Raw genomic sequence first — 14,064 nt, forward strand, 5'->3', positions numbered from 1 at the left:
TATATATATATATATATGTACATACACACACACACACACAGAAACTCCTGGTGTGGCATGCGCTGGAATTTGAACCACAAGGTTGGCATTTCAAATTCACCAGCTTCTCCTAAAAAACCTTACACAAGGTCACAATGAGTCAAAATCTACTCAAAACTGAATTGCACTTATCAATAACTATATATATGCATATATATTCACACATATATGTTGTTGTTATTAAGTGCCCTCAAGTCGATTCCAACCCATAACGACCCTATATAGGGTTTCCAAAGAGCAGCTGGTGAGCTTCAACTGCGGATCTTGCAGTTCAAACAACTTTGTGGTGTGACGCATTAACCCACAGCGCCACACCAGGACTCCCACATACATTGTTTTTACTTAGTTACTTCAGACAGAAAAGGCAGCAAAGTAACTCAAATCTATATTTGAGTCTCTAATAGTAATGCTGAAATAGGATCTGAGACTATATTCTAACTTCACAACTAGTCTTCAAGAGCCTTTTAGCTTTTCCAAATGTGTGTACTTGTAGCTAATTCATGGATTGTCAGCTATGCCCCTCTTACTTTATAGGTAAGGGTAGATTTCTTGTAAAACAAAAATTCAGTGTGTGAAACATTGACTCATAGCCCACTTGATTTTATTTACTGGGATTGTAAAATGTTGACTCATAGCCAACCTTTATTTGCTGGCATTGGAAAATGTGTTTTACCAGACACACACACACTCACACACTCACTCCCATTACTTTTCCTTAGGCCATTCTTTATAGAGAACTTGGAGACATTTAAATTGTTCTTTGGAAGAAGGATGGACTTTTAAATTCCTTCCTTTCCCAGTTAATAAAATCACAATCACAAAGGACATAGAGATGCGCTATTCCTGGCATCCCAGAGAGTGTAGTTGAAGATATTCTAGAATTAGAGATTTTAAAAGACCTCCTTTGTATGCTCCATTTACTGCCAAAATATTGAAGACTCAGAACCTTCAATATTGTGTATGCAATTACAGTCTGGTCAATTTTGCAGATATATAGCAGTTTAATATGTAAGAAATATTAAGTTTTGAACTGAAGATGTATTTCCCTCAGCTTAGTGGCCTAATTTGATTGACTGTGTAAGAAATAATATACAAGTTTTGATCCATCTATTAATATTAATAGTACACTCACACAATAGAGTTTTCTTTCATTTTTGTCATTTGTAAAACCTCATTTACATTAAACTTCAGTTCCGGAACTTTATGCAACTTTGCTTTGCAAATTTTAGCAAATAGGTTTCCATTAGGGGGCTCTCGAGGTTTGAGATGATCTGCCTTGATACCAATAATGCTTCCAAGCCTTTACTTTCTAACGTTCATCTTACTCTCTCCCTTTTTGTTTTGTTTTATAGAAAAGGTCACGGATCGCCTACAGTGACGAAGTACGGAATGAGCTCCTAGGGGTTGATGGGAATTCCTCGGAGAACCAGGTAGAATGCTAATCAGGAAGGCCCGGTGGGTGGTTGCAGGGTGAAGAAGGTCAGTGGAGCACTGGGCTCTCAAGCTGCTCCTTAGCTGTATTAGCATCAACTCATGTGGAAGCGATACTGTTTAATGCAAAGCTGGAGTCTTAATCAACTTCAAAATGTGTCTTGGAGATCTTACATTTAACCCTTTACCTTGTGATCACTGTCTGCTATCTTTTTAAAAAATCTTTTCTTCTCTTTTCTTTATTATTTAGTACTTAAGGAATAACTTGAAACACACTGTTTCCAGACAAAGCCAAGGTCTTCACCTCAAACACATGTAAAAGGAATAAAAAAGTACATAATACAGCTTTGATACTAATGCAGTATAATTAAATCAACACTTGCAACAAAACAAATGAAAGTAAGCCTTCAAAAATTCAACAGGGTGGCTGGGTCTCTTATTGTGCTGCTTCTTGAAAATATATATTCACCAAAATACTAATTATAAGCACCAGCCTGGAACTTGGATACCCATATAGAGTACATGCCTCTGTTAAATAATTATTATAGTAATTGTAGTAATTGGAAGAGTCAGGTTGCTGTTTAAGATATATAAGCAAAAAATAAGACATAATTTCTTCTAAAAAAAAAGAACCTTAAATTTGGCTGTAAATTCGCACTGGATCCTAAGAGTCTTATTAATGTCTCTGTTCTTTATTTAAATTAAAACTGCTAACTTCCTTAGCTTTTGTAGATGATATAGAAGACTTAAAAAAAAAATGTTTTTTTTCAAGAACCTTAGTGTAGGGCTGACTTAAAAAATGTCTCAAACAATCTTAGTGACTGATTTTCTTTGACATTGTAAAGAAAACAAATGCTAGGAAACTTAAGATGCAAGACCTGAACTTGTTTATTAGTGTTCCTTTGACAAGTATAGTTGTTGTTGTTAAGTGGCATCGAGTCAGTACCATTAGCGACCCTGTACAGGGTTTCCAAGGAGCAACTGGTAAACTTGAACCGCCAACTTTGCAGTTCAAAACAACCTTGCCATCCAGCGCGTGAACCCAGAGCGCGACACCAGGGCTCTGGCAAGTACAGTTGTTTTGTTGTTAAGTGTCGTTGAGTCGATTCCGACCTATAGTGACCCTGTATAGGGTTTCCAAAGAGTAACTGGTGAGCTTTAAGTGTAGTACAGGTGCCTAAATAAAAATGAACATAAATCGTGTATTGAGTAAACCAAACATTTTAATAAGGTATTAAACATTCTATACCAGTACACATTATTAAAAAATTTTAAATGGAATAATTTTATTTAGCATCAAAATATTCTATTTTTATATGTGTTGATATAATATTACTATTTTAATGCTGTAATGATAGCAACATAATGATGACATCATAAATTAAGAATCTCCTACCCACCCACCCCTCCCCCCCAAAAAAAAAAGAAGAGGAAGAATTGCTGCTGAGCTGATGATCGTGTTTTGGAGAAAGATTTTCCCTCCTCCACAGTTGGGATGTTATCAGCTTGAATTCAAACATGTAAACATGTTTAAGATTTGACTTGGGATTTCAGCCTCTCTGATTGAAATGTGAGAATAGCTAAGGGGGAAAAAAAGAAATAGGGAGTACATCAAACATAAAAGGATGATGTGATAAAGGGGTTTTACTCATCATAATAGATTAAATAACGCAAGGGCGAGAGGAAAAACATTTTCTTTCTTTTTTAAGGGAGTTGTAGATTGCCCGTACCTCTTGATTGATTCACAATTTCATTTTCTGCCCTTAACTGCAAATAAGCATTATTTTGTTCTTTAAAAAAAGGTGAATACATAGTACTTGTGGGCTCTTGAAAAAGCTAGAGATCTTTCCCTCATTTGAAACTACTGCCTAATGTGGAGGAAATAGAAAGAGGGGTGGGGGTGGGTTTCTGTCGTACTCGGCCTCCTCTGTTGTAATAGATGTTGTAGTACTGTGACAGGGAGCCCCATTTTTTTTTCTTAACAACTTCACTTCTCTTCATGGACATTTATGTGCCTAAAACATTTGCTTTACATACATAGAAATATGATTTTTTGTGCCTAGAAAAAATAGACCACAAAAATAGAAATAGTTCATATTTTCTGAATTTTTCAAATTTTATTCCTGTCACTTTAAAGTGATTATGCAGAGATTTTCCCTGGACTTGTATAAATCAAACTTACAAATTCTGAAAGTGCTTGGAGAACTTGAAGTTTCCTTGTAAAGAGCTGTCACTTCAATAAATAGAGTATGATAAATTATAGTCATGAGAACCTGTAACTGTTACATTAGTACTTACATGAACTTTTCAGCCCAAAATGTGAATTGGGCTCAAAAGTTCAAAGAGATCACATTTCATGTTTTGGGTATTTTTGCTACCAAATATAGCAGCATTTCCATATCATGATGAATTCATTAAATATATATTATATATATATATATATATATATATATATTAGGCTCTTTATCTTAAAATAGGAATTAGAATCTTTTGGATTAAAATACATGCTTCTCCAGGTATGGTCACTTGAGAATAATTCTTGAATCACACTCAGTATTCATTCAGACTGGAATCCAAACAGCCGCTTTTTCATTAAAGAAAAGGTTTTAACTTGGTTCTTCATATTAGTTCTTGTAGCTCAGTGGCTGAGAAGATGAGATTTTTTTTTTTCCCCTTCTCAGACTAGGGTAAGATATCGCCTCTATAAGAAAATGTTTTCTTCCCATAAATAAGTTTATTTTCAAGTAAAGTTTTGATTGCAAAAAAACAAGAACTTCTTGCCCATGTATGATAACCTTTTAATACACAGGGCAAACATGGAGACAAAATGTGTCAAAAATAGCAATATTTATTTCATTGGAATTGGGATATACCAGTCAATTAGAAACATTTTAGATCAGAAAGCAAAAATAATAAGATAGGAAGTTTATAGCAATGGTTAAAAATATGTATGATAAACGAAATAATGACAATTTAGTTATTTTTAATGTAACTCTTCAGAGTGGCTTCTTTGTTGAAAAAAAGCAAATGTGAATATAATAATTATTTTTTCTCATTCTGAATATTTATAATGCAGTTTTTAATGAATCTAAGCTTTGGTTACTGATAGAACTGTTGAAAGTATAGTAACTCCCAGGTCTGTACACATTTCTGCCATGATTCGATATGCAAACATTTCAGAAATGAACAAATTTTAAAATGCATTTTTGATGTTTCTCCTACAATACACAATTCCATTTAATTTCAAAGTAATTGCATTGTTTAATCCACTTCTGATTCATATCCATTGCATACAGTCAAATAGAGCTCATCCCTGATGTACAAAGAAGGGACAAAAATATCTGCTTTGTATATCCCATTGTATTTGTGTTACCAGCTTTGCAAGAGTTGTTGTCTTAAATATTACCCTTTAAAAAAAACTGTATCATTTGCCATTCCAGATGACAACATTTTATTTCTTTGAGAGAGTTGAATTCTTGAATGTAGCGACGATACTATATTTGGAGTGTAATCATTCATGGGAACCCTTCTCAGAAAAAGAAAAACTTTACAGAATTAAATCAGAAACCTCTTCGTCCTGGAGAAAGAAAATGCGGCATATAGAAGATTCCAAGCTATACTTTTTGAACCTTAATAGTTTCTCCGTTTTCATATGAAAAAGTATATTTGATCAGTCAGTAACTTTGAATAAACCCTAAACAGAAGGATCAAAAAACATATAAAGAGTAGGATATTTCCAAACGTGCCGAAATGTTTGTGGTAAAGCAATATTTAAAAGATATGATTGCTTAATTTTCTTAATACGAGGTTCTCTTAAGTTCCGATTTGGGCTTGCTGTGCATAAAGTGTGTCAAACTTTAGCTCCAGACCAGGGGGTGAAAGTCGGTCAATTTAATTCCCCAAGATCTAAAGAAGGTCGGTATCATTTCATATAGCCCTGGCAGAACACCAGGCACAAATCTGTTCGTTACGTGCTGAGGGTTTATAGCAAAATAAATAGACTGTCATCATAAGTTCAGAAAATTGTGTGTTCGACCCACGATAATGTGTAAAGGGCGTTTAATAGAGTTCAGCATTTATTCGTTATCTGTATGCGGACAGAGACGGCAGTGGCGTTATCAGCTCTAAAAAAAAAAAAAAAAACCCTCGGTCGTCCTGGGGTCACGTGACGCGCGCGCACGCACCCTCACATGCTCTGCAGTACGGTCTTGATTTTAGTCACAGCAGAAGGCTTAACCACAAGAGATTCCACTGGTTCAAACCAGCGTAAACCAGATTTTTTTTCAACCCACAAAAGAACAGATTACCCCTTGTATCAAATTCTGCATTAGGAGGGGGAAAAAAATCTTTGTTTCAGAAAAGATGTTGATTACCGTAATTCAACATGGTGGCATTGCACAGTTTCATGTCCCCTCTGATGGAGCTAGTAACTCAATGAAATACGAAATTAGGACTTCCAGTCTAGTCTAAGCATTGCCATCTTTTGTTTACTTGGACGAATAACACTCAGCCCAACTTAAACACACACAGACACATACACACAAAGATTAAAAACCCTCCCCTGACCTAGCTTAGCTACAAATCCAATGTAGAGCTTGAAGGCAGCCATGCAGCACAAACAAGATAGAACGTTTTTTGTTTGGAACCTATTGAAAAAACAAATGGGGAGCATTTTTAAACACTCATTGATTATGGCAGGGTGGCATGCCCCAAAATGGTCTCCATTACTGAGGAGTAGTTTTAAACTTTGGCCCTTTAAGTATCATAGTCAACTGAAGAATGGTGTCCCCAGAAAGAAAAGATAGCTGTTCGATCAATGCCCAGATCATCTCTTTCTGGGAAGAATTAATGTTTGGCTTTTTCTTCCATGGTGTTCAGATAGCTAAGAAAAAGATTCCAATATTTGATAGGCCAGCCATTGTAGTTTAAAATTTTACTTATTTCAAGGAAGAATAGTAAATTTTCACGTGAAATGATCTGATGTTTTATTGGTACGCACTGGACTGTTGCTGAGAGGATGTGTATGTAGATTAAAAATAATGGCAAACTCTTATTTGTTTTAAAAGAATATTAAGATTTTCACTTAAATGCATGGTGAGACATTATAATAGATTCTCTGCGTTGTTTTTTTTGTTTTGTTTTAAAAATAAAGGCTTCCTAACAATTTTGAATTATGTTCTTTTATACTTGAAACACTGTTCATATAACAAATGGAATAACAGAATAAGCTGTAATGCACACTGGCTCCCTGGAATTGGAGACAAAAACAGCATTAAGCATTGAGAAATCCAGGCTATAGTAAACATGATACTTTTAGAAAGACTTATAGTGAGCAATTCATGGCATGTTTCTCCCAAAGCAATAGTTTAATTTATTGGCCTGTATATGTCAAGTGTTATAACAGATGTTACATATATCTGGATGTTTAAAAATTATCAGTTGTAGACATGAATTGCTGAGGATGCAAATTTCAGACCTAGAATGTGGTTTACAGTCTATTACAACATAGGTTTCAGTTTCTATTCATTTTACAAACTGTGGAACCATATTAATCTACAATGATGTTTGTATTTAGAATTCTGCCAAACTCACACACACACACACACACACATAGAATGAGACAGGTATATGGTTATATCATTTTTCTGGTTCCTAACAAATTAAACAACTTGTTTTTATCCATTATATTTATAATTTAAACAAACAGATGAATTTCCTACATTATCATAGAATTTACTAACAAGTAAAGCTTGTCTTTTTATTTGACTGCAGTGAAGACTACAGTACAAATGAAGTAGGAGGGCTCATTGCTTTGAGATGGCAATTTACAAGACGCCTCATACAAATTGAAAAACAAACTATTAAAAACATACAATAATAACATTTCATGGGATGGCAGTAGCCCCTGAAGCCAAACAAAAATCTAAAAATTAACTGCTCTATACACTATTTCTACAGCTAATGGAATCTTTTTTTTTTTTTTTTTTTTTGTACTCTTTCCTAAATAAGTACCATTTAGCCTGGCATACATTATTCTGCAATAAAATAATGTTACCTCCAAATGCAATTCTATTACTGGAATAGGCTCATGTATGACATTCTAAACTTAATAGTTTCTTGTTTTAAATACTTATCGGGATCAAAGCATGAACTATTAATCATTTTCATTTCTAGGTAAAATATTAAATCAGCTGTCATGACTCAAAATAGAGAAACATCTTGAAAACTTGTATATACAAAACCTCTTCAGTGGTACAGTCTTAGAAGAGAGGAACAGTAAACTTGTTTTCTTTCTCTATAATATAGACTTCTGTGAAGTCGTTCCCCTTTATTTTATGATGGTGTCTTAGATGTACTTTAAAAGAGAATTTCACACTATTCTCTTTGTTTAATGTGACAGTGTGAGAAAGTGATCTTTATTCGTTCAAAAAACTCTGCATGTAGTCTATGTTTAGGTTCTTTCAATGTGTTTGTCTGTGATTTTTAAATGCTAAACATGTAAACAGATAAATTGTCAATGTTAATTCTGTTCCTGTCACACAACTGATCTTTCTTTCCTGCCATTTCTTTCCTTTTTATCTTTTTTGTGTGTGTGCATTCATGTTGCAGTTGATAAAATTACGTGAAGAGGTGAGTACTTCCTAGCTTTTTTTTCCCCCCCCTGTTTTGCCCTACAAAGTTGATTTTCTAAATCCAAAACAGATCTTTGGATTTATTTTTCCAGGGCACTCTATACATAGCAAACCAATTGATAATATTGCTTGGAAATGTTTTCTACTGACCATCTTTAAAAAACAGCCATCTCCTAGTCGTGCTTATCACAGATATCATTGCTTGATGGCATCGGGAAAAGTACCTATTTTAAAGGCCAACCAAAAAGAAAAAGAAAGGGATGTCTCAAAACGATACCAGAGTATGGTTTTAATATAGACTCTTACTTCAGGTTTATTTTATTTGTGTTGGTTTCTCAAAGAGGGAAATATGATTTACCTTTTTTTTTCTCTCTGATATTCTGATGTACTTTACTGAAAACTATTTTTAAATCACCTCCTTTCTCACCCCAAATCCTAAAACACCATGGTTCTATTATCCTTCTGGGGATGCACACATATGTTATAAATGCCCTACTAGTCTGTATGCACAGATACCTAAGAATAGCCAGTTCTCTCGTCATTGTTAAACATTTTCCTTTTGTAGGAAATAGCACCCAAGTGAGTTCTCATTTTCCTGAGTTTGCTAGTCTGTTTCATAATACAGCTCTGGATTCTTTTTGTGGCCTTGCAAACATTTGCAGTAGTGTTTATAAATTTTATCCCATATAATTTATTGAGAGGTGTTGGACGATGCTGTAGTTTAGTTTTATTAAACCAAATGTATCAGATATTCTTTGGCATTCCTCTCCAAAAAAGAGCGCTTATTATATATATATTTTTTTTTTCTTTTTTTTTTTTGTATAGTAAGATTGAACTTTGTAACTTTTATGTTAGGCCCAAATTGCCATTTGAAAATTAATGTTTAATTGTATATAGTAATCATATCACTGTGAATTATTTTTATGTGTACAGTGACTAAACTGATGGAGATTTTCCTACAAGTTTTTTACTTTTTAAAATAATATGTTGCTATTCTGTCTGTGATGTCAATACTGATCTAGACGTGTGTAGATTGTGGTTTTCAACAACTCTTCCCATTTAAGGTGTATTAGTGATGGCCTGGTGTGGCGCTGTGGGCTAATGCATCAGACTGCAAAGTCATTTGAACTGTAAGGTCGGTGGTTCAAGCTCACCAGCTGCTCCTTAGAAACCCTATACAGGGTCGCTATAGGGAGAAATCTACTTGACAACACTTAAGTGATGGCCTCTCTTAGTAAAAATAATAATGATCTAAAAATGAAGGGGGAAAATAAAAACCTCACTTTTTTGAGTTTTTATTCTTTCCACCAGAGAAATAACAGCTACACACACATATAACTTAAATGAAACTAATCATTTGCAGTGTGGATGCACAAGATAGTTCTTGTGGGTGGTAGGTAAATACATCAACATTATTTTTTAGAATATGGGCTTCTGTGTGTTTGCATTTGCTCATGCTTTAATAGAGTCTGTATTTCCAGTTGTCAATGTTGTTGTTGTTGTTAAGTGCCATCGAGTCGGTTCTGACCCATAGCGACCCTGTACAGGGGTTCCGAGGGTGTAAATCTTTACGGGAGTAGAAAGCCTCATCTTTCTCCCGCGGAGCGGCTGGTAGTTTCGAACCGCTGACCTTAAGGTTCGCAGCCCGATTCGTAACCACTACGCTACCAGTTGTCAATGGAAACTAACAATAGACCTGAAAACCTCTACAAAAAAATTTACATACACGAAAGTCTCAGGCCTACATGCGAGCAGGGAATATGATTGATAAAATCTGTGCCTTATTAAAGTCAGCATTTCCAACCAAAGACTTATTTTGCTAAGCTGGGTAGTGTGGACCCAGAAGTCTTATTTCTAAAAGCTGACTTTATCACATCTGCCTTTCTTTTCAAGTGTGTTTTAGCTTTGTTTGATGGCTTAATTCTTTTGTCGAGCACCAGTTTTATCAGTATGGTTCTGGAGCGTGTGTTTTCAAAATTGTAACCTGTAACGGGACTGTTATTGGAAAAATTCGATCGCACAGTTGAAGGTAGATTTGGTTTTTTAGCAGTCTTTGATAGGGTTGCAGCGTTGGTATTTATGCTCTAGATTACGGGGCTGACTTTCATTGGTTTCTGGTTTTACTCAGCCGTGACTGCTACTTCGCCAGTATTCATATTGAAATCTTAGAATGAAAGTTACTCCAGATATCGTACTCGTACCTATGCCATGAAGACAGTCATTGCTCAGAGATGTGACGTTTTGCTGTGTTTAGGCTGAGAGCGGATGGAGAGTGCTGGTGGTGCAGCGTCTCCGAGCCCTTGTAGGCTGGGCTGTGCGGAGCGAGCGCGCAGTGGGAGCCCTCCATCTCCAGCTCTCTGCATTGCGCAGCTTCCCCCACACGTGGAGCTCTGTCTGAAGCTTCTGCAGTTTCACTTTACCTGCTTTGAAAAGGGCTGAGAAGAGGGTGAGAGAATGAGTTTGGGATGGAGTGTAGGGGCAAGTTGAAAGCATCCGCTCCTCCTGCAGCGGATTTCCTTTCATTCTCGGAGACCAGGGCCATGTACAACTAAGGGAACAATGTAAATAGCGCCGCTGTTACGAGAACTTGATTTTAGTTTGACTTAAGTGAAGAGGTTCCAAAATTCAAAGTGAGGTCCTGCTGAAAAGCTGCTGGTACACGGATCGTCCTCGTGTGTGCAGGTTTACTCTGATGACATTCAACTGGCCTGGAGACGAGCTACTCCCATCATTTGGAAATATACATAGTGTTTTTTTGTTTTTTTCTAAGTTTTTTTTTAGAAATTTAGATGTCTATTATAACCACACATTGCATAATCTGATTTGACTCCCTTTCATGCAATCCCCAAGATCATTCTACATGTATTGCTTTATTTACTACATTATATGTTATCTAATTGGAATGGCCATTTCCAGTATTGATCTTTGAATTAAAAATTTTTTTATCTACAGTAGCTGTTTTCTTTTAACATAGGGAACTGCTCTCAATATAAAAATGAATCCCAAATCTTTGTTTTCTTATTCTGAATTAAAATTCAGATTGACTCTTGATTTCACAAATCTGACTGATACCTTTTTAGAGACTCCTCAATTTGAAGTCTAAGTCCTTTGTTAGTTAGAAAATCATCCTTACAGAAGGGAAGAGTGAGCCTTACCTCCACAACCACTGCATACAGAGAGTTAGGAGTGGGAAAGCTGTTTGTGATGAGCTTAGGAAATGGTGTAATTCACCACCACCTTATTTTTTGGTCCTCAAAAGAAATCAGTTGGAGTATATTTAAATTTAATATGCACATCAGATTATCATTTTTGCTTTTCATGATGTTACTAGCTTTCTTTCTTTTCTTACTTTTATTAGTTTAATTGTTTTTGTTTTTCTTTGTGTGTGGGGGGGCGGTATGGGCAGGGACAATTTTCCTGTTAATTTCTCCACTGTATATTAGAAAACTCTATTAATTATTATAGACTGTTTGCAGCTTTCTGACCTTCACATCAGGCCCTCTCTCTGTTCTAAATGCATTGTTTTAATGATTCCCTCCCCCGAAACCCCCCCCCCTTAAAAAATTTTTTTTTCAAGGAAAGCTTTGATGTGGCTTTAGCTGCCTCCAACGTCTGGCCACATCTCAGATGTGTCACCTATGCCGGGAGGGAATAAGGAAATCACGTTTTGAATGGTAATGATAACATACTAATCACTTCCTTTCTTTGAAGATGGAAGCGAGCTATTCTGTCAGCATCCCTGGCTGCTAGAGCTTGGAGGCACTGGTCTAGGTGTATTAGCTTAAGTGTGCATGTCAATACAGCCTGCATCTCCAAGATCCATGGGGGCTCATTAGAGCAAGGTAGATCGTTTCGCTCGACAGCCACTCAGATAATATGTGTGGCATCTCCTTTTTTATTATTATTAGAAAGCATTCCTTCGACTTTAAGTGACATCTGTCAACAACACAAAGTTGGAGGAGTTGTGGTTGTGCCTTTTCTTTCCTTCTTTTTGACTAGATACTGAAGCTGATTTGAGGAGGAAAGGTAGTAATTTATACAAATATGTGTACGCATGCACACACATACAAATATTCAGATAAATGCGTGCATACATATCTGAGTGATTTTTACACATACACATCCGTTTACATGTACGTGCAGTATTCTTATCTATTGACAGCTATGATTGGTATCGAAATATTGGGCAACCTCAAATCAAGCAAATGCATGATTATTATGGTTTTAAAAAAAGAAAAGGAAAAAGCAGTCTAAATAAAGAAAAGCAAGTTTATAAGCTCAGAAAGTGAGAGTATATCCTTCCATTTCCCCTTCAGGTATGGTATGTTGTTAAGTGCCTTTGAGTCAATTCCAACACATACTAACCCCATACAGGGTTTCCAAGGAGTGGCTGGTGAGTTTGAACTGCTGACCTTCGGTCCAGTACTTATCCTACAGCACCACATCAGGACTCCATGATATAACATGTTGTTGTTTGGTGCTGTCAAGCTGGTTCCAACCCATAGTGACTCTGCATAGGTTTCTGAAGAGCAGCTGGTGAGCTTGAACCATAGACCTCATGGTTCAAACCATCTGTGCAGTACAGCGCATTAACCCACAGCACTACTCCGGGACTCCCTGATGTAATATGTTGTTGTGGTTAAGTACCATGGAGTCAGTTCCTGCACATGGTTTCCAAGGCTGCAAATCTTTACGGGAGCAGAAAGCCTCATCTTTCTCCCATTATATCATAATATGTTGTTGTTGTTAATTTCTGTCAAGTCAGTTCCGACCCACAGCGACCCTGAACAGGGTTCCAAGGCTGTAAATCTTTATGGGAGCAGAAAGCCTCATCTTTCTCCCACAAAGCAGCTGATAGTTTTGAACTGCTGACCTTCAGGTTCACAGCCCGATTCATAACCACTACGCTACCAGAGCTCCTTATATCATAATATAGGTGTATATAATTATGATCATTCTAGTTCACAAGTGAAAATACTATGTGTAAAACATTCACTTCAAGTCTAGTACCATATATTTAGGGATCAAACCACTATTTCACACATCTGTGTGCATGGAGAAGCATGTGCCTCTTGTTTCTTGGTGACTGCGCCAAGTTGCCTTAAACCAGAACCTACCGTTTAGTATTCTGTGTTTGTAGCGTTGTGGTTCTATATGGCGTCTTGCTGCATTCTCTTAAAAATAAAGTTCCTCTTTAAAAATGACTGTCTGTAGGAATCAAAAGACCAAATGGGTTTTTGAAATGATTGCATTTTGTGGAAACTAAATGAACACCAATAGGAATCCTTGAGCTGTGCAGGAGTCTCATAAGTCTACCAATACTAAGACAGAGAAGAGCCAATTGACTCTGGTCTTCTTATGTTTCTCAGTGTTTGGGGGTGAGATTCATCATGGCCTCGCACATGAGTCTACCTTTTGAAACAACAAAAAAGTGCATGGTCCAAACACGACTGATTGATTGGAAATCTGCCCATTATAGTGGTTATTACAATGGAAGGCTTGCTACAAATTATCTATAATGGATTGTGCTCACACACACCCCTTAAATGTTAGGGCATTCGAAAGCATTATTATTTTTTAAGGCAAAAAAAAAAAAAAAATCATATTGTAGACAGCCGTCTGATTTTTCCCCCCCTTTTCCTTTTTCAGAGGGCACATCTGCTCGATAACACAGAGAGGCTGGAAAGGTCATCGCGGAGACTCGAGGCTGGATACCAAATAGCGGTGGAAACTGGTAAGAATTCTGAGAGTGAGCAAATTGTCTTGCCTATGCACAGCAGTCTTCACGGCACATGACATTTCAGGGAAACTTCAAAGGCGTCTCAGAGACAGCAGCCCGAGATGTGGTTTACATATTGGGGAGACAATTGGGAGCTTATTTGCGCTTATCTTTTTTCAAGTTAAAAGGCATGACATCTACTGAAAACAGTTCCTGAGGTTTAAAAGTATACATCACGAAAGA

General features: G+C 36.4%; 1 protein-coding gene across 1 annotated transcript in view; it reads left to right on the top strand.

Annotated features, from left to right (window-relative positions):
- Positions 1–14,064, top strand: part of VTI1A (vesicle transport through interaction with t-SNAREs 1A) — a 448,264-nt gene that overhangs the window by 99,714 nt on the left and 334,486 nt on the right. The window contains exons 4-5 of the mRNA XM_006831345.1: positions 1,392–1,469; positions 13,752–13,836. Coding sequence (XP_006831408.1) covers positions 1,392–1,469; positions 13,752–13,836 — 163 coding nt within the window. The remainder of the gene's footprint in view (positions 1–1,391; positions 1,470–13,751; positions 13,837–14,064) is intronic.

Source organism: Chrysochloris asiatica, unplaced genomic scaffold, assembly GCF_000296735.1.
Source record: "Chrysochloris asiatica unplaced genomic scaffold, ChrAsi1.0 scaffold00003, whole genome shotgun sequence".
Lineage (NCBI taxonomy): Eukaryota > Metazoa > Chordata > Mammalia > Afrosoricida > Chrysochloridae > Chrysochloris > Chrysochloris asiatica.